At 52.7% G+C, this 25,699-nt stretch overlaps 7 protein-coding genes across 7 annotated transcripts; 3 read left to right on the top strand and 4 right to left on the bottom strand.

The window, feature by feature from the left end:
- Nucleotides 1-5,605: 5,605 nt before the first annotated feature.
- On the bottom strand, nt 5,606-7,103 carry NECHADRAFT_37929 (uncharacterized protein; the record flags this gene model as incomplete). The annotated part of the gene is made up of 2 exons (XM_003051494.1): nt 5,606-6,660; nt 6,713-7,103. The coding sequence occupies 2 exons, from the start codon at nt 7,101-7,103 to the stop codon at nt 5,606-5,608; spliced, it is 1,446 nt and encodes a 481-aa protein (XP_003051540.1).
- A 1,747-nt stretch (nt 7,104-8,850) lies between these two features.
- Nucleotides 8,851-10,647, bottom strand: NECHADRAFT_37767 (uncharacterized protein; the record flags this gene model as incomplete). Its single annotated transcript, XM_003051493.1, has 1 exon — nt 8,851-10,647. The coding sequence occupies one exon, from the start codon at nt 10,645-10,647 to the stop codon at nt 8,851-8,853; it is 1,797 nt and encodes a 598-aa protein (XP_003051539.1).
- A 412-nt stretch (nt 10,648-11,059) lies between these two features.
- NECHADRAFT_104004 (uncharacterized protein) lies at nt 11,060-13,647 on the top strand (the record flags this gene model as incomplete). The annotated part of the gene is made up of 5 exons (XM_003051947.1): nt 11,060-11,176; nt 11,242-11,546; nt 11,599-11,938; nt 11,987-12,928; nt 12,977-13,647. The coding sequence occupies 5 exons, from the start codon at nt 11,060-11,062 to the stop codon at nt 13,559-13,561; spliced, it is 2,289 nt and encodes a 762-aa protein (XP_003051993.1). The 3' UTR covers nt 13,562-13,647.
- A 641-nt stretch (nt 13,648-14,288) lies between these two features.
- On the top strand, nt 14,289-15,647 carry NECHADRAFT_59843 (uncharacterized protein). Its single transcript, XM_003051946.1, has 2 exons — nt 14,289-14,427; nt 14,559-15,647. The coding sequence occupies exons 1-2, from the start codon at nt 14,325-14,327 to the stop codon at nt 15,353-15,355; spliced, it is 900 nt and encodes a 299-aa protein (XP_003051992.1). The 5' UTR covers nt 14,289-14,324; the 3' UTR covers nt 15,356-15,647.
- A 54-nt stretch (nt 15,648-15,701) lies between these two features.
- Nucleotides 15,702-18,148, bottom strand: NECHADRAFT_78717 (uncharacterized protein; the record flags this gene model as incomplete). Its single annotated transcript, XM_003051492.1, has 3 exons — nt 15,702-16,177; nt 16,225-16,510; nt 16,556-18,148. The coding sequence occupies 3 exons, from the start codon at nt 18,146-18,148 to the stop codon at nt 15,702-15,704; spliced, it is 2,355 nt and encodes a 784-aa protein (XP_003051538.1).
- Nucleotides 18,149-20,402: 2,254 nt separating this feature from the next.
- NECHADRAFT_38852 (uncharacterized protein) lies at nt 20,403-21,264 on the top strand (the record flags this gene model as incomplete). Its single annotated transcript, XM_003051945.1, has 3 exons — nt 20,403-20,481; nt 20,515-20,842; nt 20,895-21,264. Coding segments are annotated over 3 exons (777 nt in total), but the record flags the coding sequence as incomplete, so codon positions are not given.
- A 1,040-nt stretch (nt 21,265-22,304) lies between these two features.
- NECHADRAFT_78715 (uncharacterized protein) lies at nt 22,305-23,959 on the bottom strand (the record flags this gene model as incomplete). The annotated part of the gene is made up of 2 exons (XM_003051491.1): nt 22,305-23,389; nt 23,440-23,959. 2 exons carry the CDS (start codon nt 23,957-23,959, stop codon nt 22,305-22,307), a joined length of 1,605 nt encoding a protein of 534 aa, XP_003051537.1.
- Nucleotides 23,960-25,699: the final 1,740 nt, after the last annotated feature.

Raw genomic sequence — 25,699 nt, 5'->3', positions numbered from 1 at the left:
GCCCGAATAAGGCCTGACCTTTGTTCTTTTCCGGCTAATGTTTGAGGGGGCCCAGCCATCGTATCTGCTCGGGGTGAGGGCATCATCAGGCATGCGACAGGTGGGAGTAATCGATTGGGCTGGGGTTGTGCAGAGCCGCCCGTAACGCAGGTACAGTGGGGAAGGCATGATTGGCCGACAGAGCACGCCAAATGCTGGCCGCTACCGGAGGGGCCCTAATGTAGGTACCCTAGAACCTGGGTAAAACCCACGCTAGCGGCAGGGGTGCCAATTATAGCGAGCCGCGCGTGTGGGGTCATGGAAGTTGCGAAACAGCGCGCTTAAGCTTTCAAGGCAGGAGCCCGACACGTGATTGGTCCAGAGCTGTCCGACAGTTTCATTGCTGGGTCCCTAGGAACCCCAGGCTCTGTTTTGGGTTGGGCGCCTCGTGAGACTGGCGACTGGACAAGGCGAGATGGACTGGCCACCAGGTGGCATGGGTGAAGCTTCTCGCTGCACGATACGATGAGATGGTATCCGACGCCCCATGAGACGAGTTTTGCTGCCGCCGTTGTCGTGATGCTGGGCGATGTGTCTTGGCCCCGGGGGGTCAAGGGTCAGGTCACAGCGCAGCAGAGCGGGCATACATACCTCACTAACACCTCGAGATATTCTCTGAATGGTTTCCTCTCAATATTCTTTTCCCTCTGTTTCCTTTTGTCTCATTATTTCCTATCTATCTGTGCAACTCTCTTTCATCTATCTCTTGTTCAACATCTCTCTTTCACGACACGTTGACATCACCAATCTCTCTTTCACGGCTGTTTCAAAAAAGGTTTCATTTCTTTAGTGTATCAGCTCCCTTTGTCATCCGCTGTGACAAAGTCGTCCTCTATTCCCTACCAAGGAGTTCTTTTGTTGTTGAACATTGACTCATTGACGCGAACCTCCTTTGATCGATTCGAGAACAAGTCCGTTTTACACTTAATTGGCTCTGGGGAAGGCGAAAGCGAAAAGAGGTCGAAAAAGACCTTTGGTGTCACTTACGAATCTTGGATCTTATACCTTTCGAAACGAAACGAAATTTAACCCGACGAACGAACGAACTACACGGCCGAACCTTTTTGTCGATTTGACCAACACGTTCCTTTCTTTTTTTTTACCCTCTCTCATATTTTCCCTTCGACTGTCCGTATAATACTTTCCGAAATGCGGTACAACAGGAATGGGCTCGTTGTAGCCCTGTCCTTTCTTCTAGCTGCTCAGTCCGCCCAGGCTGGCCCTATCTGGACTGGCAGAATGTACGTGGGAACTCGGTGACTGAGAACACGGCGTTTCTAACTGTATCGGCAGAGCCCGAAGAGCTCCTGGAGCTTTTCTAGATATTCGAAATGAAAACACACAAGTTGCCCCTACTGCGGCTGACCATGGGTATGTATTCATTGCTGCGAAAGTGTGAAGCATCATGACTTACACGAGGTTTCTAGGTCCGATGGCTCAGGCCAAGACAGCGAGTCGACCCCGCGACCCATTTTCTCGACTCTGGACTCAGACATAAACATCCCTCAATCCTTCGTCTCTCAGTCTCCGAACGGCGAGAAGGATGCTGAGGGCCCTGCAGAACCTGTCGAGGTTATCCCCATCGACCAGACCACCGATGCTCCCGCGCCGACGACAGTTGCCGAGGAGACTTCAGAAAAGTCTGTGGAGCAACCTGCTTTTACTCAGAACCCCTCCGAGGCTATCGTAACGACTTCTATTGTCCCCAAGGAGCCCGCATCCGATCCTCAGACGTCTTATGCTCCGGCCGTAACGTCTTCCGCTGCGCCTGAGGAACCCGCCAGCAGCGCGCAGGAATCTTCTCCAGCGATTCTGACGACTTCTATTGTACCTCAGGAGCCTGCATCCGACTCACAAGAGTCTTCTGCCCCAGCTGTGACTTCCTCAGCCGTAGCTGAGGAGCCGGCTGGCAACACGCAAGAGTCTTCTCCTGCGATCGTAACAACCTCTATTGTTCCCAAGCAGCCCGAGTCTGAATCTCAGCAGCCTTCCGCTCCCGCCGAGACGACTTCAGTGGCGCCTGAGGAGCCTGTGTCTAACACACAAGCTTCTTCTGTCCCCATCTTGACAACCTCGATCGTGCCCAAGGAGCCCGTCAACACTCAGCCCGCGTCCTCTTCTGCCGAGGAGCCTAATTATACTACATCTGCCCCCGTCGAGAATGAGACGACGAGCAAGGTTGAGACTTCCAGTCAGATGGCTCCTGGTTCTGAGCCCGCTGTGGGTGAGACCACCGCCGCCGCAGAGGTTCCCACCATGTCTGCTCAGAAGCCAGAGGCTACAGGCACAGAGAGCCTTCAGTCTAGTGTTGACCTCGGCGACATGAAGCCTTCGTCTGAAGTCAAGACCGAGTCTGCTCCAGCTGAAAAGACCACAGCCCCTGAGGCGCCTTCCGCTCCTGCTACCTCGAGCGCGCCAGCCGAGGAGCAAACCCAATCGGAGCCGCAGTTCAACACGATGCCTCCTCCTGAGCAGGCAACTTCTGCTGCTGAGACATCTCAGGCTTATCCTCCTAGCTCCACTGCTGCCGTGTCTACTGAGTCCATCGCCAAGCCCAGCGAGCCCGCCCCTGCCTTCTCCACGGTCGTGCCCCCTGGAGGCTCAGCAGTTGTGTCTGAGCCTGCTACTGCTACTACTAGTGTTGTTTCCGTGGTTGAGCCCAACGAGCCCGGTGTCCCAACTTCATCTGCCGCTCCAGCTCAGCCCGAAACACCTGCTACGACTTCTGAAGCAGCCCAGCCCGACAGCCAAGCCCCCACGTCTCAGCCGGCGGAACCCAACAACCCTGTCCCAACTTCTGAGGCCAAGGCTTCAACTGCTCCGGCTGAGACCTCGGTGGTTCAGCAGCCTGATACTCCGGCCCCGAGCTCGCAGCCAGCACAGCCCGAGAATCCTGCCCCGACCTCTGAGGCTCAACAGCCCAGTGCTCCGGTTACCACCTCTGCTGCTCAGGAGCAACCTGATGCTCCGGCTACATCCTCTGCGGCCGCTCAGCCTTCAGTTCCTGACTCCAACACCAAGCCCGCCGCTGCTCCTCCCACCAGCACCATCGCTGTCTCGGACCCATCCTCCCCTGAGACCTCATCGGCGAATAAGATTGTTCCCACTGGAGAGCCTGACCCAGCTGTGCCGACTGTCAACCCCGGTGGTATTCCCACGGGAACCAGTACCATCCCCGCCGCTGCCTACGCGAGTAACGTGGTCAAGGCACGAGAGTACAATGAGAACTTCGCCGGTCTAACCCCTGAGTCCGCCTGCATGGCTGGCCAGGCTGCTTGCATCAGCGGTCAGATCGCCGTCTGCAACAGCGCCGGTGCCTACGACCTCCGGGCCTGCGGGAACGCTGAAGAGAAGTGCTTTGCTCTACCTATGTCCAATGTCCCTGAAGGTGTTCGAATCGCCTGTGAGGACCCAACGACGGCGGCTAAGATCCTGGGTGGAAGCCCCAGCAGTGGTGGCGGTAACAGTGAGAACGGCCAACCGAGCAATGGAAATGACGAGGGCCTGCCCGCAACTACATCGGTGGCTCAGCATAAGCCTAACCCTCCCGTGGTGACTGTCACTACTATCGTCACTATCGACGATGGCGCTCCTCAGCCGACCACTGAGCCTGCCGCCCAGCAGCCTTCTCAGCCCGCTCAGGAACAGCCAAGCCAGCCGGCCAGCGAGCAGCCTGCTCAGCCTGCTCCCGTGCAGACGGAGTTTCCTATCAACCATGTGTCAAGCCAGCCTGTTCAGGAGCAGCCTGCTCAGCCAACTCAACCTGCTCAGGAACAGCCTAGCCAGCCCGCTCAAGAGCAGCCTGTCTCTCAACAACCTACACAACCTGCCCAGGAACAGCCGGTTCAACCCACTCAACCCGCCGCTGAGCAGCCGTCTCAGCCAGCCCCTGAGCAACCGAGTCAGCCAGCTCAAGAACAGCCTGTCTCTCAGCAGCCCACTCAACCTGTTGCAGAGCAACCGACCCAGCCGGCCCAACCTGTTCCGGAACAGCCAACTCAGCCTGCCCAGGAACAGCCCGTTCAACCCACACAACCCGTTGCGGAACAGCCCTCGCAACCTGTTGCAGAGCAGCCTTCTCAGCCTATCCCCGAGCAACCAACTCAACCCGCCCCGGTTCAGCCTACCCAGCCGACTCAAGAGCAACCTGTTCAACAGCCAACACAACCCGTAGCTGAGCAGCCTTCCCAGCCAGCTCAAGAACAGCCCGCTCAGCCGTCTCAGCCAACTCAACCTGCTCAGGAACAGCCTGTTCAACCCACCCAACCAGCTGCTGAACAGCCTACTCAGCCGGCCCAGGAGCAGCCAGTTCAACCTACTCAGCCAACTCAGGAACAACCAGTTCAGCCTACCCAACCCGTTGCTGAGCAGCCTTCTCAACCCGCTCAAGAACAACCACCTACATCCGCTCCCGTTGTTGAGCAGCCCACTGCCGCCCCCTTACCCGGCACAACTCTCACAAAGTCTATCAAGGAGCCCGGCGACACCCAGCCAACCTCTGCCCCCTCCAGCGATGAGCCCACGCCCATCGAACTCATCCCCATCGACGGCCTGGAAAGTAGCGCAGCTCCGGCCCCGGCGGCCACGGAAGCAGCTAATGCCGGCGATTCCCAAGAGAAGGACAAGGACAAGACCACCACCAAGAGCCCCGAGAAGGGCCAGGAAAAGGTGGCCATCACCAGGACCGGCGACGACGCCCACGCCACCACCATCATGGTCGACGGCGTCCCCACCGTGTCCGTGTACTTTACCGTGACGGTGACGGAAAAGGACCAGCCTACTGCCACGGTCACCGAGAAGGAGACGGTGACGCTGGTGATTAGCGCATAGAAGAGTGGCAACAATCTCTGGAAGATTGTTTTCTCTCCTAGGTATTGTGGTAATGAAGTTGAAGTTGTAAATGTTTTGATATATATCTCAGCGGGCTTTAGGTTTGGTTCTTTGTATAATTGAGGAGGTTTTTGAAATATTGAACAAGAACAAGAAAACAATCTTCAAAAAACATATCAGTCTATTCCTTCCGAAGCTGAAAATAATTAGTTTGTACCTTTACTCTGCAAAGGAAGCGAAGAAAAAATAGCATCGACTAGAATTCTTGATCACATCGCAAAACAGCTTAATAGATTTCTTTGACCTGTTCACAACCCGTTCTTTGTTAGTACCAAGGTGACATTAAAGAGTAAAACATGTTTGATTCCAATCTTTGCATCATGGAAACCTTTCAGTACGAGATGGTAATTCTATGCTAATCATCATGAACCCGTGAACCTCGGTTCCTTTACAATCTCCTCGCCTAGTCCTACAAAATAAACCCATCACCTCTTCCCAGAAGAGGCCTTCTTCTATAAGCGCAGATGGGAAACCGTTGCGCCCGCTACGAAACATATGTATATGTTAAAATAAGACCAGAGACCTCCCAAGCATGCAACACCGAAGATATCATGATTCAAAGACCAGCCCAGCTCAACCTGGATCATCCATCCCACAACTCCTGCTAATTACTGCAATAAACCCCCAGACCGTATAACGCCTGCCGCCCTCGAAACCAAGTTTGGCCACCCTTCAGCTACTTGGCAACCCCAATCGCCAGGTTCGTGCTGCTTTGCTTGGGGTCCGGTAGTGAATCATCGATGAACGGATCGCCTACCTCGAGCCTCTTAGCTGCGGGCTCATTGCCCTCATCATCAACGCCATATTTGTCCTGCCATAGCTTCCGCATGACCTGATAGATGAATAAGAACTGAGGCTTGCCCTGAACCATTCCTACACGCTGTTCTCGGAGGCTATCGACCGTTTCATAAACTAGATCGGGCCCTTCAGTGGGCTCATCGTAATTTTGAAACGTGCCCAGTTCGAGTTCGCGCATGAGGTGTTCGAGGGTGATGAAAGTACCGGTTCGGCCCACACCAGCACTGCAATGAATAATGCGTGGGTTGGTGGGTGCGCTGAGCTCCCGAGATAGTCGCATGAGCTCAAAGAAGCCATCGAGATCTTCAAGTTCGGGTACGCCAAAGTCAGGCCATAACCGGTAGAGCAGGTGCCACACGACTCGGGGCTCATCTTCGTCCTTCAGCTGTAAGAGTAGCTTGCGCTTCTCAATAGCACCATCCGCAAGCTCTTCATATGAGTCGTACGTAACTTCGCCCTGCCAGTCATCGCCCCATGCATCATGCTCATTCAGAATCAATGTTGGCTGGTCTTCGTTGTCGGGAAAGTATGGGTGACACTTGATGACTCCGCCTTCACACATGGTGGTCAGCTGCACGATCACGGCAGGCGACGCCATCTGCTCAGCGATCATACGCCAGACATATTCGATGGATGGCGGGGTCGGACCCTGCATGGCGATATAGCGGAGTGGCTCCCGGCTCGGGTCCGAGGGCGAGGTGAGGACGATCTCGGAAGCATTGACGTAGTCGAGTTCGTTCGTAGGAACTTGCAACCTAATACGGTTGTGATTCCATGGTTTGATGTTGATGTAACGGTCCATGACACCCTTCTCTTCCACATCGAGTTGCTTGAAGTGTCCCCATTTGAAGTCTTCGTCTGCTTCGTTTCTGCTGCCTTCAAGTACTCGATCACGTTCGGCCCACGTCAATTCCTGGAACTTGAAATCGATATCTGATGAGGTTCAGTACTTGTATCAATGCGTATAACACCAAAAATCACATACCCTGCATCGAAGAGTCCAAGAAGGCAGGAATCCGGGGACCGGTGCCATCCTGCCTGCTCAGCGCAACACCTTCCGCCGTGGCGGGCCGACTCTTTATGCCGTCGTGGGTGACGACGGCCGGAGGAGGACTAGAAGGCAACTCGACAGGAGGACTATCGCGGGCTCGCTTGGTCGAGCCGCGCAGACGGAAATTTCGGAAGGCAGCCCTCTTGGAGAGCTTCGCAGGGGGTTTCTGGGTCTGAATCTGTAGTCCCTGCTGTTGCAGCTGAAGGTTTGCGGCCTGAAGCTCGGAACTGGCGATACTATCGACGGTGTCGCTGCTTGAGCGCTCGACGGCAGTCTCGATCGTGGGGTTCTTGGGTTTGCGCCGGAACTTGGGAATCCTGTCCATGGCGCCGAAAGTCGGAGCAGACGGATGCGACGTCCTTGATGAAAAGGTGCGCAAGACGCCAGGAGCAGGACTTGACAATGTCGCGAATCGGGGTCGGGATGATCGAGTTGCCGGGAGCAAAGGAGAAGGAGATTTGCGCGCAAGAAGGGGAAAAGCGTCGGGTCCCTCTCGCCGGTGGAGGTCGGGCAGGGATCGGATCCGCGTCAATGAGGAGGGGGCAGAGACGGTGCTTGAGTAATCTTGAACTTGGGCCGAACGTTTGATAGTGGCGTAATCGTCGGCGAAACGGAGGTGGGTGAGAAGAGAATCAAACGTGATTAAGGAACGGAGAGGAAGGGCAAGGGAGGAAACAAGAGGGGGGAGAAGAGGAAGAAGAAGGAGAGGAGAAGAAAGGGAAGAAAAAGAAGAACAAGAATGACGGCGGAACGGACGAGGTGAGTCGCGATGGTGGTCGAGATTCTCACTGCCCGATGCGGCGCCAACGAAGACGGGCCCACGAACAGCAGCAGCAACAGTCACAGTCACGGCGGCGGTAACAGCTGCAACAGAAACGTGACCGTGGCCGCGACCGTGAATGTGGAAAGAGTCGTCTGTGCCTTTGCCTTTGCCTACACCCGTCCCTGCGCCTGTTCCAAGAATACATGCATCCGATCCTCGCCTCTTGTGGAGACCAGGTTTACCGGGTGAATCTGGTCATGGGTAAGGTTGGGCCTGTAAATGATGTGTTCTGCAGAAAATGGCTTCCTGTTTATTGTCCTGCGTACTACTATGTCTCGCGGCACGTGCTCATGCCCCCCGATCCCGTGGTTCTGGGCAGGCACGACTTGTTTGATCATGCAGACCAGACCAACATGATGAGAGGCAAGAGCTCCTTCCGAAGCCGTCTTCGGGAATTGGGATAGGCATGAAATACCGAAGGCACGTTGGTAGAATTATTTGTGGCTCCTGCTTGCCTGTTTTACTGCTGTACCACCACCGTAGGGCAGGGCCGGGGATAATTTTAGGCGCGAGCTGTCTAAAAGTAGTTCTATTTTAGGCTGGGGACCCTTTCTCATCATTTCCGATTCTTATTAACGTGGATATTCAACATTCAACAAGTGGCCTCTTACAAAACGATTCTACTCCTTGCGCCTCTCCTTTCTTGCCGATTACATGATATTAGCGATCTCGTCGCCACATGCACATCACGTCCACCTGAACTTGGCCACTCGTGCTTGCGCGGCCAGTGAGACTCGTGTTGGCCCAAGTTCCCTTTCTTGGAAACGTCGGATCCCCCCCTGTTTAACTTTCGGTTCGCTGGCTCTCGCGGCAGTTTCAGAGGTTGCGTGCGCGGGGTGATCAAAAATAGGTGCAGACGTGCGGAATCCTATCGATCTGGATCCTCGATGGCGTTCTCTTTCATTCGTGCTGGCTGCATTCCCTTGATAGGTTCGTAGTGTCCACCACGTATCAGGTCCATCTATGGTGAGACATGTCAACAGGTGCCTCGTGACCATTCCTTCAACATGCGTGCATCACGAATGTACAATATCCATACTCAGATGAGTTGGTGTGTCAATTTTCAAGGCATCTTGTGCCAAGTTTTGTACAGAAGAGTTGGATCGTTGCAAAATCCGTCCCCAACGCCCCATTCGTGTCCTCCAACCGGGACTTACAAGTACATGATTAGATGTCTTAAAATACAACATATCGATCCTTCTCGTCTGCAGGATCTCGTAGCCTCCTCGCCACAGACTGCTTTGCTTTCTTAGACAGAAGAGTATACACCAGTCACATACTTGCCACACTCAATCTTCTGCTCAAGAGACACCTTGCGGCCCTTGCCTCCATCCAGGCGAATCGTTGTTCGAGGTGTTACGCATAGCCGGTGAAAGTCAGCGCTGTTGTCCTTGCGTGCCTCTAGCGCGCTGTCCAACGCCCCGATATACGCGGGTGCATTCAAATTGGTTCGCTTGCCCGTGCCCAGCTGATAGTGTTCGTTTCCGCCCCAGAACATGACGTCGGATCCCCAGTTGGTTGCGTTGGCACTCGCTGAGCCTGAAACGGACGTCTCGGTGACGTTGTCCATGATGACTGAACAGTGCGTAGAGCCCACAGATAGAGACTTGAGCTTGATGGGGCTCATCTTGTTCGTCTTCTCGTCAAATTCGAACAAGGACGAGAGACTCTTGACCTTGGTCGGCTTGGCTGAGACATGCGACCACCGCCCCGTACCTAATGTGCCATAAACTCCCTGGCCACAAGCCCACAGGTCTGCAGTCAACAAAGGGAGCCTCTTGCTCGGGGCAAGGGCTTTCAAGTTGGTAGGCGTCTCTGTTGCCTTTGCATCCACAGTGAAGAAGGTGTTGTTTCCGCCTGCAGCGATAGTCTTGACTGTTGGAACAAGTCCACTGCTGCTGTAAAGTGTGTTGACAGGCATCATGACTGGTGTGTCAGAAGTCAAGAGTCCATGGTCGGTATCGATTCCAAGCTGCCCAAAGGAGTTGTCACCAAATGTGAAGATGCGTCCAAGTTTGTCCAGAATGACCGAATGGTAATCGCCAGTGGCAACCTGAGCCACATCAAAACCTCTCAGAGTGATAACTTCATGGGGTTGATCATATGGGCCCTTGGGTCGGTTGCTCCAGCTCAACCCAGGGACACCCATCTGACCTTTGGAAGGAAACTCCAGAGCACTGGACGCAGCAGAGAAGACACGGCCCTTGGATGTGAGCATGAGGCAGTGCTCCAGACCGCTGCTGATGTCGGTCACAGACTCTCCGTAAGAAAGACCAGATGGTGTCAGGTTTCGAAAGTTGATTCTCTCCTTTCCACCACCGGATCCCCAGATGGACCAAGAACTTTTCTGCTGTTCCTCCTTGAGACCGCCTTCTTGGTCATCTCGAGAAGAGGGAATAGAGTAAACCTTGCCGTTGCGAGACAGGGCAATGATTCGATCCAAAGAGACGTCGATCTTGACAAGGTCCTTTCCTGTGAGGGTAGCAACGGGAGAGGGGTCCTCTTTGTTGTAGCCGAGTCCCCATTGAACTAGATCACCCTTCTCTGTGACAGCAGCGCCGAAAACTGATGTGAGCTTCAGGTCTCGAAGTACTTGGTCATCGAAATAGGCAATTCGGTGAGGTAGCTTCACATATTTATCATTCGACTTGGGGTCGATAACCTTGCCGATATTGGAACCCCATGCGTAGACGCCAGGATGTTCCCAGCTATGCTTGACTTGGAGATGCTGCGAGCTAATAAGATCTCGGTTCTCTTCCTTGGAACGTGCCTTCTTGCGAGGCTTCTCAAACTCGACATCGGCTTTGGAGGGAACCTTTTTAGCCGGAGTCTCGGGAGGCGAAGCAAATTGTTCCTTGAGCGTGGGATAGTAGTAAGCTCCAGCAGCTGCTGCGCCAAAGATGGCTGCGAATCCAACAAATTTACCTCCGCGGCGCCGAGGACCCCGGGGGACATTGCTGGCGTGACGAACCCATTGGTGCTGAGTCGTGGCGATGAACTGGGGGCGAAGGGCAGCTCGCCGAAGAGCAGTTTGAGAAGCGTTCATGTTGTGAACGCTTAACAATAGACAATCAACTCAATGCAACTCGGAAGCTTTTTTCATGAAAGGGACAAGTTGCATTGAAATTGTCGTCAGTGAAGTCGACTGCTAATCAAAAGGAAAAAAAGGTTGTGAGGTCATAGAGCTGAAGCTCTAACCGTACTGGAGGTCAGCAAAATTCTGTGGACTGTGGCAGGTCGATGTCATGAAAGCCACAAAGGGCTTCAGCCACAGATTCAAGCACGCGCCACTGCAGGGACTAGCGGGGCGCACGGACATCCCCACGCCGTCCCGCCATGCCATGCCATCGGCGCCTCGGAGCTCACGCCTCCGACTTGAACTCCAACGCCTGCTGCGTGGCTTCTAGAAGACCCCAGCGAATCTCGACGTTTGAGCTCAAGGGAGCTCTATCGACATCATGTACGAGGATTCGTGGTACAGTATCATGCCCGACTTGGGCAGTCGGGGCCATTCGAGTAGCCACAGTCAGAGTCATGGACATCGTCGAAAGGAGTCGCTGCTCCAGCAGCCCAATGTAGGTCTCCCTCGTATTGGATTCGCACCCCCACCATGTTGGTGAAGCTCACAAGATGGTCACAGGAACCTGGACAGATATCCGAGGTCGTAGCGCCAATGCCCAACGTTTACGAAGAGATCGAGAATACCAACACGCCCCCTGAACCTACCGTCATCCGTCGAGCGAGCTCGTACTCGGACTTATATCGAGTGGCGCAAGAACAACTGTCCAAGGACGGAAGGCCACGACACAGGAAGACGGATAAGAATAATCGATCATGGGAAGCCTTGCTGCTCCCCGACTCTGGTGTTGAGACAGAATTGCATGAGCCAAAAGGTCTCGAGTCGTACGATGAACAATTACTCGACGCCAGCCAACAAGAATACCTGTATGAACATTGCTCTACGGCCGCACCTTGACCTAGACCTGACTGCGCTTAGGTTATATCGCGATCAGCTTACCTTGACGGAACGCCACTTGGACGGACTCATCGAAGATGCCAATGCGACACTCAAGCTCCTTACCTCCCTTTCGAACTCGTTTGGATCTGTCGAGGCTCAAACATCAACGTTCCAAGCACAATGCGAAGATCTCCTCAATGAACAACGAAGGTTGGAGGAATTGGCTGATGAAGTTGGAACCGATTTGCATTACTATGCCTACCTCGATGATGCGACAAGGCGTCTCAATGCCCCCGGCGCCAGTCGGCTGGTGGATGATGTTTCGTTTGGTGAGATGGTTGAGAACATTGACGCGTGCATTGTCTTTATGGAGAAACATGTAAGGGCTCTATATATGAGTAGGATCACCGGAACTAACACCCTTCAGGAGACATACCGTGACCGCGATACCTACCTTGCTCGATACACTGCGCTTCTCACAAAGGCACTTCACCTGCTTGAACACGGCTACAAGAACACATTGGAAAGAGTCTCATCTGAGATTGGTCGCCAAATTACTGGCACAAAATCCGAGTCCGCTCGCCATGCTCTCGCATATGGTCGTTTCCAAGAGATGATGCTCGATTCTTATGGCTTGATCCCCAATGTGCGACAAATTGTGCGGCGCGCATACGATATCTACGGCCAGCGGAACGAGTCTTGCACCCATTTTGAGACGTACGCGAATACTGCCAACAACATATTCTATACGCACCTGATGACCAGAGACCGCGACCTCAAGGCAATGGCGCAGTCTGATATTGCAGAGTTTCACAAAGAGGTCAAGGACCTCTCAGCTGAGACGGCATCACGCAACTTCATCAAGCAATGCTTTGAGCGCATGTACAACGAGGAGAGTCTGTTTATGAAGCTCTTTGACGTGGAACCCATGTGGAACCAGGCGACGGACTCGGTTTTCCAGTCTATCAAGACCACCAACACATCCATCATGCATCCAGGCAATTTGACGCCGTTGGTGACCAATCTTCAAACAGTGCTACATACAGCACCACTGGAGACTACCTGCAATGTGGTTGGGTTGCTTGCTAATGAATACTTTGGAGCCGATCTGGATGATATTGAATCTCCGTACTTCATCAAATGCAAACAGTACACTTCGCAACTCCTGGCGCATCATCTCTGGACATTAACAGACAATGCTTTTGAGGCGGAGGTTACAAAATCAATCACAAGGGCACCAGTTCAGGATGCCTCGCTAAAGATTGGCCCTGTGGTGGGTGGTGTAGCGTCTTCAAATGCCCACCCCTTGGTGAAGCAGGCTATTAAGCTTCTTGGCATGTATGAGCATTGCATGCCTAAGGAGAGAGCAGTATGTCTTCCAGCTGATACCTCTTGGACCAGACTAACAATGCTATAGGCTAAGAACAGCTCAGTTGTCTTCAAGATTGTACGGGAGACGATCCAGGTACTGCAACGCGCAGAGACCAGGATAAAATCTTTAAAGGCAGGCACTGATCCTGACCTTTTCATGGTCAAGAACTTGCTCATTATAAAGAATGAACTTGTTTCTCTAGAGATTGGCGATATCAGGAACAACGCTTCCTCTATGCAGCACTTTACCCATATCTGGGACACACTCAGCCCTCAAAATTGGGTTGGATTCATTTCAAACATTATCGGTGGTGGTCTGTGGTCACGGGGCACTCCCTCGGTAACAGCCAAGACATTGACAGCCGAAGACATGAACGAGCAGCTGGATGAACTGTTGCGACATTCGATCTACGCCTTCACACAACGCTGGGGTACTTTGATGAGCGACTCACAGAACCGGAAACCTGGAGTCAAGCCGATCGCCAAGGTGGAGACTGAGCTGGAAAACATCCTCCAGACGGCATTCAGCAATCAGCCAGAGGTGGTGGGCAAGCTGATGGAGGCGATTGAGCAGCATGCGCAGGCGCAGAATGATGTGAGAGATGAGAAGCAGGGTGTGAGACGGTACTAAAAGAGATGGGGGAGTTGTGATTAGCATAGAAGCGAATGCTGCTTATTCTACGAATCTAGACCAGCAATGTATCGGGTTTCATGGAGGATCAAACTCGAAGACCTCGAATTATAGAGAAGAGCTCCGTGATATTCTCAGTGCAACGGCTTGCAACGGAGCCATCCCGGCTGCATGCGGCTCTGTCAAGATAAGGCCCCGAGATCCGGTGTTAAACCCCGATTTCGGGACCACCTTCCTAATTCGCCAGTTTGCCGACTTCCAGACCTCCTTCCCCGCCATCTCCAACTGGAAGAAGAAAAGATAGAGAGGTACTTCAAACGCGGGCGCCAATGAACTGGATGCATCCCGGAGCAGACACCGATAGAGTGTAGAAAGAGGCAAGAAATTGTTCTAGACCACGGCCTCGCTCCGAGATCTGCTTGTACCACGGTATCTGGTCGCCGAAACTACATCAACTCGGGGACCGATAGTCCGGGCGCCGGTAACGGGGCTTTGTAATCCTAGCACGTCATTTGCCGGGCGCCCTCCGCAACAACCCCAGATTGTGTCCCGTCGCTATCAGCGCCTTCTGCTCGCTATCTTTTCTCCTCCTTTTTCGCAATCTTTTCAGGGTCCTTCAGCTTACTGTCCTTTTCTACCCCCTTGCGATTGAATTGCCTTGTTGCGATTGCCAATTGCTTTCGAGAAAAGTCCCTGCGCAAAGAGGTCGGCATTTGAGGCCGGAGTTGTTTCTTTTTCTTCTTCTCCGTGTTCGACCGCAAAGATGGACGCCCTCGAGTTGGAGGTGGCCAAGCAGAGCAGCGGCATTCAGACGGCCAAGGATCTGTTCTCTGGAGCCGTGGGAGGAATTGCGCAAGTCTTGATCGGTAAGTTTCTTATCAATGCTGCTGCGAACATGCTGCGAACTGCGCACAACAAGGACCAGAAGCTGGCTCGAGCGAGAGATGCGATCTAAGATGCATTGTCAAGTTCAATCGCTAACAGATACGGCAAACAGGCCAGCCCTTTGACATTGTCAAGGTCCGACTCCAAACCACAACCCAGTACTCGTCCGCCCTCAACGCCGCAACCTCCATCTACCGCAATGAGGGCGCCCTCGCCTTCTACAAGGGCACGTTGACCCCGCTCATCGGTATCGGCGCCTGCGTGTCGGTCCAGTTCGGAGCCTTCAACGGCGCCAAGCGCTTCCTCCAGGAGCGCAACGGCGGCGCTGACCTTTCCTACGGCCAGTACGGCGCTGCGGGTGCTTTTGCCGGTGTTGCGAACTCGGTCCTCTCGGGCCCTATCGAGCATATTCGTATTCGTCTTCAGAGCCAGCCCCACGGAGCTGCTCGCCTGTACGATGGCCCTGGCGACTGTATCCGAAAGGTCGGCGCCCACGACGGTATCCTGCGCGGCATCTACCGCGGCCAGGCTGTGACCATCTGGCGAGAGGCCTTTGCCTACGGCGCTTGGTTCACTGCCTTTGAGTACATGATGAACAAGGACGCCGCCCGCAACAAGATCGACCGCAAGGACATTCCCGCCTACAAGATCGCCTTCTACGGTGGTCTCGCCGGTGAGGTCCTCTGGCTCGCGAGCTACCCCTTCGATGTGATCAAGAGCAAGATGCAGACCGACGGCTTCGGTCCTAACCAGCGCTACACCACCATGCGCGACTGCTTCTCCAAGACATGGCGTGCCGAGGGTGCTCGCGGTTTCTGGAAGGGTATTGGCCCTACCCTGCTGAGGGCCATGCCTGTGAGCGCTGGTACCTTTGCTGTTGTCGAGATGACCATGCGGGCTCTGAACTAAAAAAGGAGATGTATAAAAAAAGGAGTGGGATTCTGCTTGGTGAATTTTAATGCGACAAAATGGGACTGGAAACGGCGATTAGATCAACATTGACGAGCGCTGGTGAGAGATATCATAGAGGGTTTTCAACATGACCAGTTGGCGATACGGAACGGTAGATGATGACCTATGCAAACGGGGTTCAAGCCTTTGCTTTTGTTTCAACGCTTTGAGGAAGTTGTATGGAGCGGGTAGATTGACTTTCGATATCTGGGATAAAGATATAATGACAAGTCTAGCATGATGACTCTTTAAGAATCTATTGAAGAATCGGTGTCGTCTCTTATACCCAATTAATCTATTCTCATCACCATCCTACATTCTCATTGTTTTCAACGCGCCGCTGTAGGATGTTTCTTGCGTTGTGAGGTGTCAACTCGTTGAGCCCAAGTTCTTCAAGCACCTTGCGTGCCTCATCACTATCCGTGAAGACGCGATCGCTGGCTTCTTTGAGCGTAAGACCGCCTCCTTCGCCAGCCTCAACAGGGAGACTCAAAAGCTTCATTCCCTCAGTCAAGCTGTCGAGCGTAGATGAACCACCGGGAATGTATCGCTCAACAACGGCAACCAGGGCATCGCCATCGCGACGGAACTGGGTTGCTCCGTAGGTGGTGAAATTCTGTCGAAGAAGGACACTTTGCCAAAGATGGTCTTGGATTTTGTGGAGGGCGTCACGCCAAACGCGGCGGAAAGCAGCAGCAGAGAGGGGCTTAGCTAAGAAGTCCAAGTTGCGTTGGAGGATACGAAGTGGTTCGTCGAGTTCTTGGGTAATGGACATCTCGTCTATGCCATGTTAGATGAGCTTCAAAGCGAGATTAAGAGAGACATACCAAGAATAGCCGCCTCACCAACGGTTGTCCATTGAACACGGGTTGTGTAGGCCCGGAAGGCCTTCCCATGAGATTCGGCCAGAGCGCCGACGAGAAGTTCCTCAGCAGCCTTGCGGCGCATGCTATACGCTGCAACTGTCTCGTCGAACAGGGCTCCGTCCTCATTATTCTGTCCTACAGCCGTAGAGGTGCGGTCCTTGACATCTTCATAGCTCATTGTACTTGTGATGTTGCTCTTCCGTTGAGCTGCGCGAGTCTGCAGTTCATCCCACAGTGAGACGAAGAACTAAACTTGTTAGAATCATCAAGCAGTAAGAGCAGAATTACATACCTCTTCATTGCTCCAGTCTTTCAATGTGTTGACAATGTGGTCAGCACTGCCGATCACCTTGCACAACACCTCGAAACTACCTGTTCCCTCAAGAACAGCAAGGTCCTCCTTGTTTCCGCCCAGGGTTCGGCCAAGCGTCGAAGACATGGTCTGGTATGCCTGAAGAGCGTCCCGGAGACGGCTATGGTAACCGTCTAGGATTTCAAGCTGTATGCCAATCAAGAAGCGGATCTTGTGCTTGAAGCTGCGTACCCTCTCATACTGACTTGTCACGGATCGCAAAAGGTCCGTGACTTGCACAGAAGCGTAGGTTGGCTTCATCTTCCCTTGAACCGCATAGTCGTAGTCAATATTTCGGGCATCTTGTGATTCCATGATAGTGTGGAATCGTTCCAGAGCAAACTCCTTCTCGGCATTGAACCAGGTGTCAAAATGTTCATCCAAGATGTGCGCCGATAGGCCAGGCCAACCGTTCTCAGCATCACCACCGTCATAGTTGAACTTGGAGCGAACGGTGTCGTCAAAGTTCATCAATTGGGATATGAAGCTGCTCAAAAAGGCCGGGCTTTTGACGGCCTCGGCTGCCACTGCAGATGTCTTTTCCTTCAACACGGGCAGCACCGATGTAATGAGTGCAGAAACAGGATCGATGTAGGCCAGGTTGGTGGCCAGCGAAGTATCCTGAAACTTGGCCGTGAGTAGATATCCAAGATTGTCCCGGAAAAAGTCTTCCCACTTCTCAATGAGGGCGAGGAACCAAGGTAGGGCGTGCGTGCCAAACGCCTGGGGGCTACTCGTCGCCTTGTCGCTGAGAAAGTGGAAACGAAACTCGGAGACAAAGATGGATGTCATGGTATCGAACGGCAATAGCGACACAAGACCCTTGCTATACTCAATCTCGGGAAGCTGAAGATCCAGGAGCTTCTCGAAGCAGTTGATCCACTCATCGTCCATCTCGGACTGGGGGTCAACCTTGGGCCATTTCCTCTGTTTCAGGATAGCCTCGAGCTCTGCCGACATGGTGCTCTTCATCTCGTTCCAGAGAGATTCGGTTACCTTTTCGACATAGTCGACGAGGTGTAACCCCTCCTGACCAGGCAGGCCTCGCAGCTTGTGCGCAAGCTGTTTTAGGTTGACGTATGGCTCCAACGCAGCCTTGGGACTTTGAGGCAGATGAGACCGTGCCTCGGAGCGGAACTTTTCGACATCTTGGAGGAGGTAAAGATACTTCTGTGCCAGCTCAACCATCTGAAGCTTCTTCATGGGCGCTTGAAGCCGGCCAATAGCCTGATTCGGAGCATCCGAGGCAGCGGTGATCTTGACACGGACATCGATGCTGTCCTGAAGCTGTTGAAACTCTTCTATGCGGGCGAGGAGTGAGCCCTGACGGTCATCGGCTGTGCGTCGAGTTTCCTCAAGCTCCTTAACGGCGGTGTCAAGCTGGGATTGCAACTGGTTGCGTTGGAGCTCCACGTTGGCCAGTAGTGTATCGAGGTTTTCCAGGTCCGTGGTCGACTGAAGTTTGTCGTCCAGAAAGTCCTCGACTCGTATGTCGAGCGACGTGCCCTGGTTATTTGCAGCTGCGGTGGCCATTTTGATCATGCATGTGTCGTGTTCATGAAGCTCATTCATCGCGCGACGTTGCTACTACAGAGGATGACGTGGGGAGAGCTAGCCCCGCGGTACCGGATAACTACATGTGGCGGATAAATGCATCTTGTTTCTTGTGAAAGCTGTCAATCAACCAGCATGAACTGTTTCAATTTTAAAAGGAAGGGATGAACAATTGATTCGATGCAATGGAGATCGATGTGGAAATCAACTGGTTTCACTCGTCGAAATCGGGTAATGACGTGGAAGCAAGTAGATTGCGAGATCGGGACGTGGCTAATAGACTTTTTACTTGGTGGCTGGGGCCTTGTGCCATGAGAGCTGTCATGATGACTTGCATCTCAGTTCACTCAAGGACTCGATCTTGGACCGGTTGAGCCGGAGAAAAAGAGTTGCACATCCTGTCGATCTTGTCTATTTTCTATAACACAAGGTCATCACGGATAGACCTCCAATATCTGAAGGCGGTCTGGAAAAGGAGCCGCCATGAAGGACTCGTCATCTCGTCAACGGCTTCGCGGCTTCGGGGCTTCGGGAGGCAGCAGCCAAGTAGCAGCCAAAGCTACTAGACTGCTACGGCGGAGATTTTTCAAGCCTCGCTTACTTGGAGGAAACGGGGCAAATGAATCAGGCACATTGACATTGGCAAGGGATACGGAGTGCCGAGGTAGATATACAGGCGCAGGGAGGCCCAAGAGGAAACAGACAGCGAATCAATGCTCAGCACGCACGTCGACACCGGGTGCATGAGGCCCTCCCCTCTCTCCCCGTATTGAGAGAGAGTCTGCAGCTCAGCTACAGGATACAGAATGAATTAATTACACGGGTGAGGCAGAGCTCGCCAGCCAGGCCCGAAACGGCGCCAAATCGTCATGACAACCGCATAGAGATCAAGACCCGCTGCTGCTGGCCGTAATCCTTGGCCAACATAGGAAGGAAGCTGGGCGGCCAGGACCTCCAGGGGGGCCAAGAAGCAAACAAGGCGGTAGACGAATCGAAGCGACTACGTAAGATCAGAGATGGTAAGGGGTTCAGGGATCAAGCCTCCATCCAGGGACGAAGCGAAGCGCAGCGCCCCAGGCAGGGACGAACGCCATTGATTCAAGACCGAGCTTGGGAGGGGGGCAAGCTCAGCAGGCTTCTGCAGGTCCAGCTTCTGACTCCGGAAGCTCCAGGGTCTCGGGGACTAAAAAAACGTGAAGCCTTGCCTGAAGCAGCATGACCCCGGCCTCTACGGCGCCGGTGTGCGGGTTGCCCGGTGCCCGTAGATGTCCGCACGGACCTGGAAATGGCCCCACCTCGTCGCGACGTCACGTCACCCTGCCAACGAGGGCCCGTAAATACGTGGCGGGAAAGAGCTCCCATCTGACTCGTCGACTTCCCCAAAAAGTCAAGAGGTTGGTCAAAACCTACTGCATACCCAACCTCACCCAATTCCTCTCTCCCAGCCATCGCATATTCGCCCAATTCCTCGGTACCATACCATACTGACTAGGACTGGAACTAACTGACTGACTCTCCTTTCTTTCTCCCTTTTGCCCCAAAGGAATCACATCGACTTTGGAGAGGATTAAGAAACTTACTTCCAAGTATTAACCCTCGTTTGCAGAAAGTGTGAACTGATCTCAAGGCTCTTATTGCGTTGCTCACCGAAAGGCAACTCTCTTTTTTAACAAAAACTTACTCTCTCCCAACGAACGTCTCACTTCTAGGGCCTGACTTTCGCTCGTTGTTTCTTCCATCGTCGTCTCAGCCCTCTCGCGCATTCCAGCGTCGACTCCGAAAGACATCGACCCGTCGCTCCCGCATTCCACCATTGACAGCATTTCGCCTGCTCTCCCGAGACAGCTCGAACTTTGCCGGTACTGACCCAGTGGAGGAAGTTGACGGAATAGAGGACCAGCGGCAAACTGTCCTGGTAGAAAGAGCAAGGAAATCATAGGGACCTCAGATTCTCTCGCTGAAAGGCGGCCTCTTGCGCGACTTCAACACCAGTCCCTGGTCGGGGACGAAGAGTTATCTCCGTTTTGACTTGCAAGACACAACATCTTGAGGGAGGAACGGTACATCATCACAAAAAATGGGCTCCAGCGAGACGAGCACCAGCTCGTCCTCGGCGCCGCCCAAGGTGCGAGTTGGCTGGTACAGTGAGTGATTTCCATCCCAGACAGGCACCAGCTCAGCTGGAATGTCGGTGTCTCGCAAGCACATGGCTAACTGAACCTCACTAGGTGCCCTGCCATTTCTCGGTTACCATCATGTGTTGATGATCCTCATCGCCATCGCCATTATCCTACTATGTGAGTCTCAGCAGCGTCAGAATCCAAGACAAGACTAACCGTAGATAGCACTACTACTCGCCGGCTGTTCATCATCGTCTCCGCTCATCCCTGACATCTTCCTACTATCCATTTACTACAAGTCCTATACCGCAAAGCCCGACACAGCTCAAGTCGACTACAACGTGCACACAGCTATCGAGAACATCGCCGGTGACGCCCGACTCCAAGCGCGAGTTGGCTACTTTGGTATCTGCATCAACCCCGATGGTGGTTCATGGCTGTGCAGCAACAATGCGACTGCTCTTGCGAAGGAGGTCGATGTCGACCAAGACCCTCTTAACCTTATCTGGCTGGCTGCTCAGTTCAAGGACATGATTGTCTTTCCCTACCTGATGTGAGTTTCTGATTCAGTATTCTTTGGGAGCTGTAAACTAACTGGTTCTCAGTATTATTGCCATCATCTTCGCCTTTGTCTGCCTCCTGCTCCTCGCCACCTTTCCCGGCTGGCATGAGGAGGTCGACTCCGAGGGTTCTGACCGCGAAGTCAAGCCCTTCCCGTCTCGCCCCGTCTCGCAGATTGCGCTCGCTTTGATCTTCATTGCCGCCATCTTCGTCCTCGTTTCCGTGCTATGGCAGCACACAGCATCCGTCGCCGCATCAGTCATCGCACAAGACTTTGGTAACGGCGCGGTGAAGAGTGGCGTTGGAACCAGTGCCATGGTACTGGGCTGGTTCTCATTCGCACTCCTCATCGTGGTAACAATCGGTCTACTCATCATGATCCTCAGTATCAGCGTCCTGAGTTCGATGGTATAGGATACATCGCATAGTGTGGAATCAACGCGAACAATTGAGGATTGAGTGACCGAAAGAGGAACGAAAGAACGAAGGAATGTACATAAGTCGACAGTACATCATCTGGCACGACTACCCACGGTAAGATCAAAGACGGGTAAACGGGCGAACGGCATCGGCATCGGCGTTTCAGGAAATGATTTGTTTTCGAAAATGATAAGCGATCGGTGGTAATATTTGGCCTTTCAACCTCGGCTTGGGCGGTATATACACGACACCGCACCATGACGCTTTGCTTGGTTGGCAGGGACTTGCTCTTGGATTAATCGAAGGATGGCTCTTGAAAACAAGAGCCCTATTCCCGAGGCTTGTCATTTTGTACCTGTCCTCCGAGCAGACGAAGCGAACGAGACATGGATTTTTGTTCGCATATAGACCGCACCATACAGAGAAGAAGGAAGGATCTTGGAGACAAGAGACGACGGAGATGAACGCGCCATGAGAAATTTTCAACTATCGGGGACCACGACAAGGCAAAGATGCGACACGAATCAACAAGAGACATGTATCTCGACGCGCCAGGACAGGAGGAAGGGAAACGTTCATAAGCATGTATTATCAAGAAGTTTTTGACGCGCGTGAGAAATTGAGATTTGGGTCTGATTTGATGATTTTGGTTCCTTTGATGATTTAGTGTGAAGATCTGGTGATGTCTTAATGTGATGTTGTGTTGAAGGTATTCAAGAGGGTTAATGGGATGAAGAGTCAAGTTGAATCAAGTTCTTAGATAATAAATAGCTCCAAATTGTCAAAGCATTCATCAATATAGGTATTCAACTTGTAAAAGGACTACCACATTGTCATTATTTCGTCGTGACATGAAATCATGTAACCACCCACAACCTCTTGATACTTACACCAGCAGCTCTCAAGCTTATCCATATAGCATTTCATTCGTGATGCATCCTCGAGATCTAACAGCTCTTGCTAGATCCCCAGTACGAGTTAAAACAAAAAGATTGACTGTCTTTCCTGAACGCCTCCCCTTTCATTAACCACCATCAAGGTCGTTCTATCGGAAAGGAATTGTTTGTCCTAATAGGCTGGCTAACATTTGTTGCTTCTCGGTCGAATCCTCTGGGTTGTTCCATGGGTTGTTCTTTAAACTGTTCCGAGGGCAGTCCCTCCGGCTGATTGACCGTTCGACCATGTCTACCCTCAGATAGTGCAGATTGTCTTTGCAGAGATGTCTTGGGAAACAAGTCTGTAGCTGCCGAGAGCTCAATGGGTATCGTATTTAGCTGCTTCACAAACTGGACAACTGGATTCTTGCTGTCGCTCCCTGGGTAACCTGCGTCGCTTGCGAGCCTGACGACAGGTACCATCTGATACGGCGAACTGTCCAGCTCAGCTATGGGCTGCTGTCCCCAGCCGGTGCCGTCCATGAACATGGTGGATCTTGTGAACGTCTGAGGGAGGGAGGACACGGTCACTGAGGAAGAGTTGGCCCATGTGAAACGTGCTGGGAGGGTTGTTGAGGATGTGTTTTGGTGCTGTGTCATGCCGTAGGTGTACACTGGGAGCGTAGATGATGATGCTCTATTGTTCAAAGGCGGTGGTGAGCTTTGAGAGGCAAATGAGGAAACTGAAGGTGTGTAGCCGATGCTTGCCCGTTGGCTACGATCAGGGCCCATGTCTGATATGCCATCGTTTGTGTTGTAGAACGAAGGACGATGGTTCGACCCGGTTTGTACAGGTGTGATCGCCCCTGGGCGTGTTGGTCTGTCCATGGGGTTGGAAGATGTTGTCACTGGCCGATTAGGCAGAGCAGTGTAAGGATATTGAGGAGATGTTATATCGGGAGAGACTAGTGTGTCTCTGAGGAGGTTTGCCAAGCCGGTCATGTCCTCAGAGATAAATCCCGGGCCCGGGATTTGCTGCGGTCTTGACGTAGTCGAATGGTTCATACCCATGGGGAGAATCTCTGGCGCTGAAGAGTCAGGGGACAGACCAACCATGTGTGGTGAAGGCATGTGTGAACTCGACGGCTCAGTTGGATAGCCTTGGTGCTGGTTGATAGGCACGGGGGGCGGCGAGACCGGTGCTGGAGTTAGACTTGAAGGAATCGGAGGTAGAGGTTTTGCTTCTGTCGCGAGTTAGATTGAGTCGTTCGTAGTGCTTCCGCCTTCAACTCACCAACTGATATATCTCCCAGTATATCCCCCAAGAGTGCAATATTGTCAAAAACAGGAGCCTCCTTCTGTACAACACATCTCCCCTCTTCCTTTGAAACTTCAGGAACAGGAGCAAGCATGGCAATATTCCTCAAAAAGTTGAGCTCCGCAAGCACAGCATCATGATGCCGACTAACAATAGGTTCCAAATTCCTAAACTCGCCCGAGTCGACAAGCAACCACGCAACACGACTCGCAAACGGTGTCTTTCCGCTGTGAGCTTCAGGTCTGCACCTCTCGACGATGGCGCATGCCTCCTCGAGCCCCGCCTGGGCGGCTTCGATGATGGAGTGGACGCGGGCGAGGACGAGGGGACGACGCTCTAGACGGGGAAGGCATTCGTTTCGTAGCTCGATGAGGTGTTGGAGGTCTTTGTCACAGGTTCGAACGAGCTCGAGGCTTCGACGGACGTCGCTGGGGACTTGACCTTGGTCGAGGGTCCAGGCGACAAAGTTGTATGTTGCGTGGAAGGGGTTCGGCATTGTTATGTTTAAAGCTAGGGGGATAACCCCTTGTTAGGTTTGTGTTTTAATTGTCTGGTGTGATTTGAAACAGGTATTGAGGTGAAGAGTATTGTCACTTTCAAAGATTCGAGTAACGTACTTGATAAGCAAGTGAGCCAGTCAAGCAAGTGTGCCAAAAATCCCTCAACCTACATCCTCTCCATTTGATCAATTAATTCTCAACCACCCAGCATGTCACAGTCTAATTGTGAGGCTAGAATGCTTCTTGCCCTTCGGGCCCTTCAAAATAACCCAAAACTAAGCCTCCGACGCGCCGCAGATACATATGAGGTTAATCGAATGACATTACGTCGCCGACAGCACGGCATTCAATCTCGACGCGATACTATCCAGAAATCACGTCGGCTATCTAATCTAGAGGAAGAGATCATTATTCACTTTATTCTCGACCTAGATTCGCGAGGATTTCCTCCCCGGCTACGTGCTGTTAAAGATATGGCTGATCAACTGCTTGCCGACCGCGACGCGTCACCGGTTGGCACGCGTTGGGCTCATAACTTCGTCAAGCGACACCCAGACCTTAAGACGCGTTTCTTTCGTAAATACGACTATCAGAGAGCCAAATGCGAAGATCCAACCATTATCCGCGATTGGTTTCGGCTTGTGGCGAATACAATCGCGAAGTACGGCATCCGATCAGATGATCTCTATAACTTTGATGAGACTGGCTTTCTTATGGGCATGATTGCAAGCGGAATGGTTGTCACAGGTGCAGAAAGGCGTTCAAAGCCGAAATCAGTGCAGCCTGGAAACCGGGAATGGATTACAGTCATTCAAGCGATTAATGCGGAAGGCCAGGCGATCCAGCCGTTCATCATCGGTGCGGGCCAATATCACCTCGCCAACTGGTACCGAGAAAGCAACCTCCCGGGCGATTGGGCCATTGCGACGACCCAAAATGGCTGGACCGATAATGAGACTGGTCTAGAGTGGCTAAAGCACTTTGACCGGTGTACAGCTAAGCGATCAAATAGTCGCTATCGTCTCTTAATCCTTGATGGCCACGAAAGTCACCACTCCATCGAATTCGAGAGATATTGTGAGGAAAAGAAGATCATCCGGCTTTGTATGCCACCTCATTCCTCTCATCTGCTCCAGCCCCTTGACGTCGGGTGCTTTAGCGTGCTGAAGAAGGCTTATGGTCGAGAAATAGAGCATCTGATCAGATGTTCTATAACCCACGTTTCAAAGACGGAGTTCTTTCCGGCCTTCCACGCCGCACACAAGGCCACTATGACGGAAAGAAATATCAGGGGGGCTTTCAAAGGAGCTGGGCTTGTTCCTCTTGACCCAGAAACTGTGATCTCAAAGCTTGATGTTCAGCTACGGACGCCAACGCCGGTTGAGGAGGCAGCTGAGCCGTCGACCCCTTGGGCTTCAAGGACCCCAAAGACCGTGATTGAGGCCGGATCTCAGTCTGAATACCTCGAAAGGCGGATCAGAAGGCATCAAAGTAGCTCCCCAGAGTCAATTTTAGAGGCTCTACAGTCTCTTGCGAAGGGAACAAAGGCTGTTATGCATCGGGTTGCCTTATTGACCGCTGAGAACAAAGACCTTCGAGAGGCAAATAAGATACTAAGCCGGCGGCGGAGGGCAAAAAGGACTAGACTGCAGAAAAGAGGGGTAATGACGGTAGAAGAAGGAAGGCAAGTAATTGATCAAATGGATGTGGATGCGCAGGTAGTGGCCGAATCGTCG

Source organism: Fusarium vanettenii (genome assembly GCF_000151355.1).
Source record: "Fusarium vanettenii 77-13-4 chromosome 4 genomic scaffold NECHAsca_3_chr4_2_0, whole genome shotgun sequence".
In the NCBI taxonomy this organism is placed as follows: Eukaryota; Fungi; Ascomycota; class Sordariomycetes; order Hypocreales; family Nectriaceae; genus Fusarium; species Fusarium vanettenii.
The sequence above is the reverse complement of the archived record's forward strand: the minus strand, read 5'-3'. Positions and strand labels throughout refer to the sequence as shown.

Bases quoted from the DNA above. Each gene is read 5' to 3' on its own strand.
- NECHADRAFT_59843 (XM_003051946.1), top strand. From the start codon at position 14,325: ATGGACGCCCTCGAGTTGGAGGTGGCCAAGCAGAGCAGCGGCATTCAG. The intron at 14,428-14,558 runs GTAAGTTTCTTA...TACGGCAAACAG, and splicing joins AATTGCGCAAGTCTTGATCG to GCCAGCCCTTTGACATTGTC.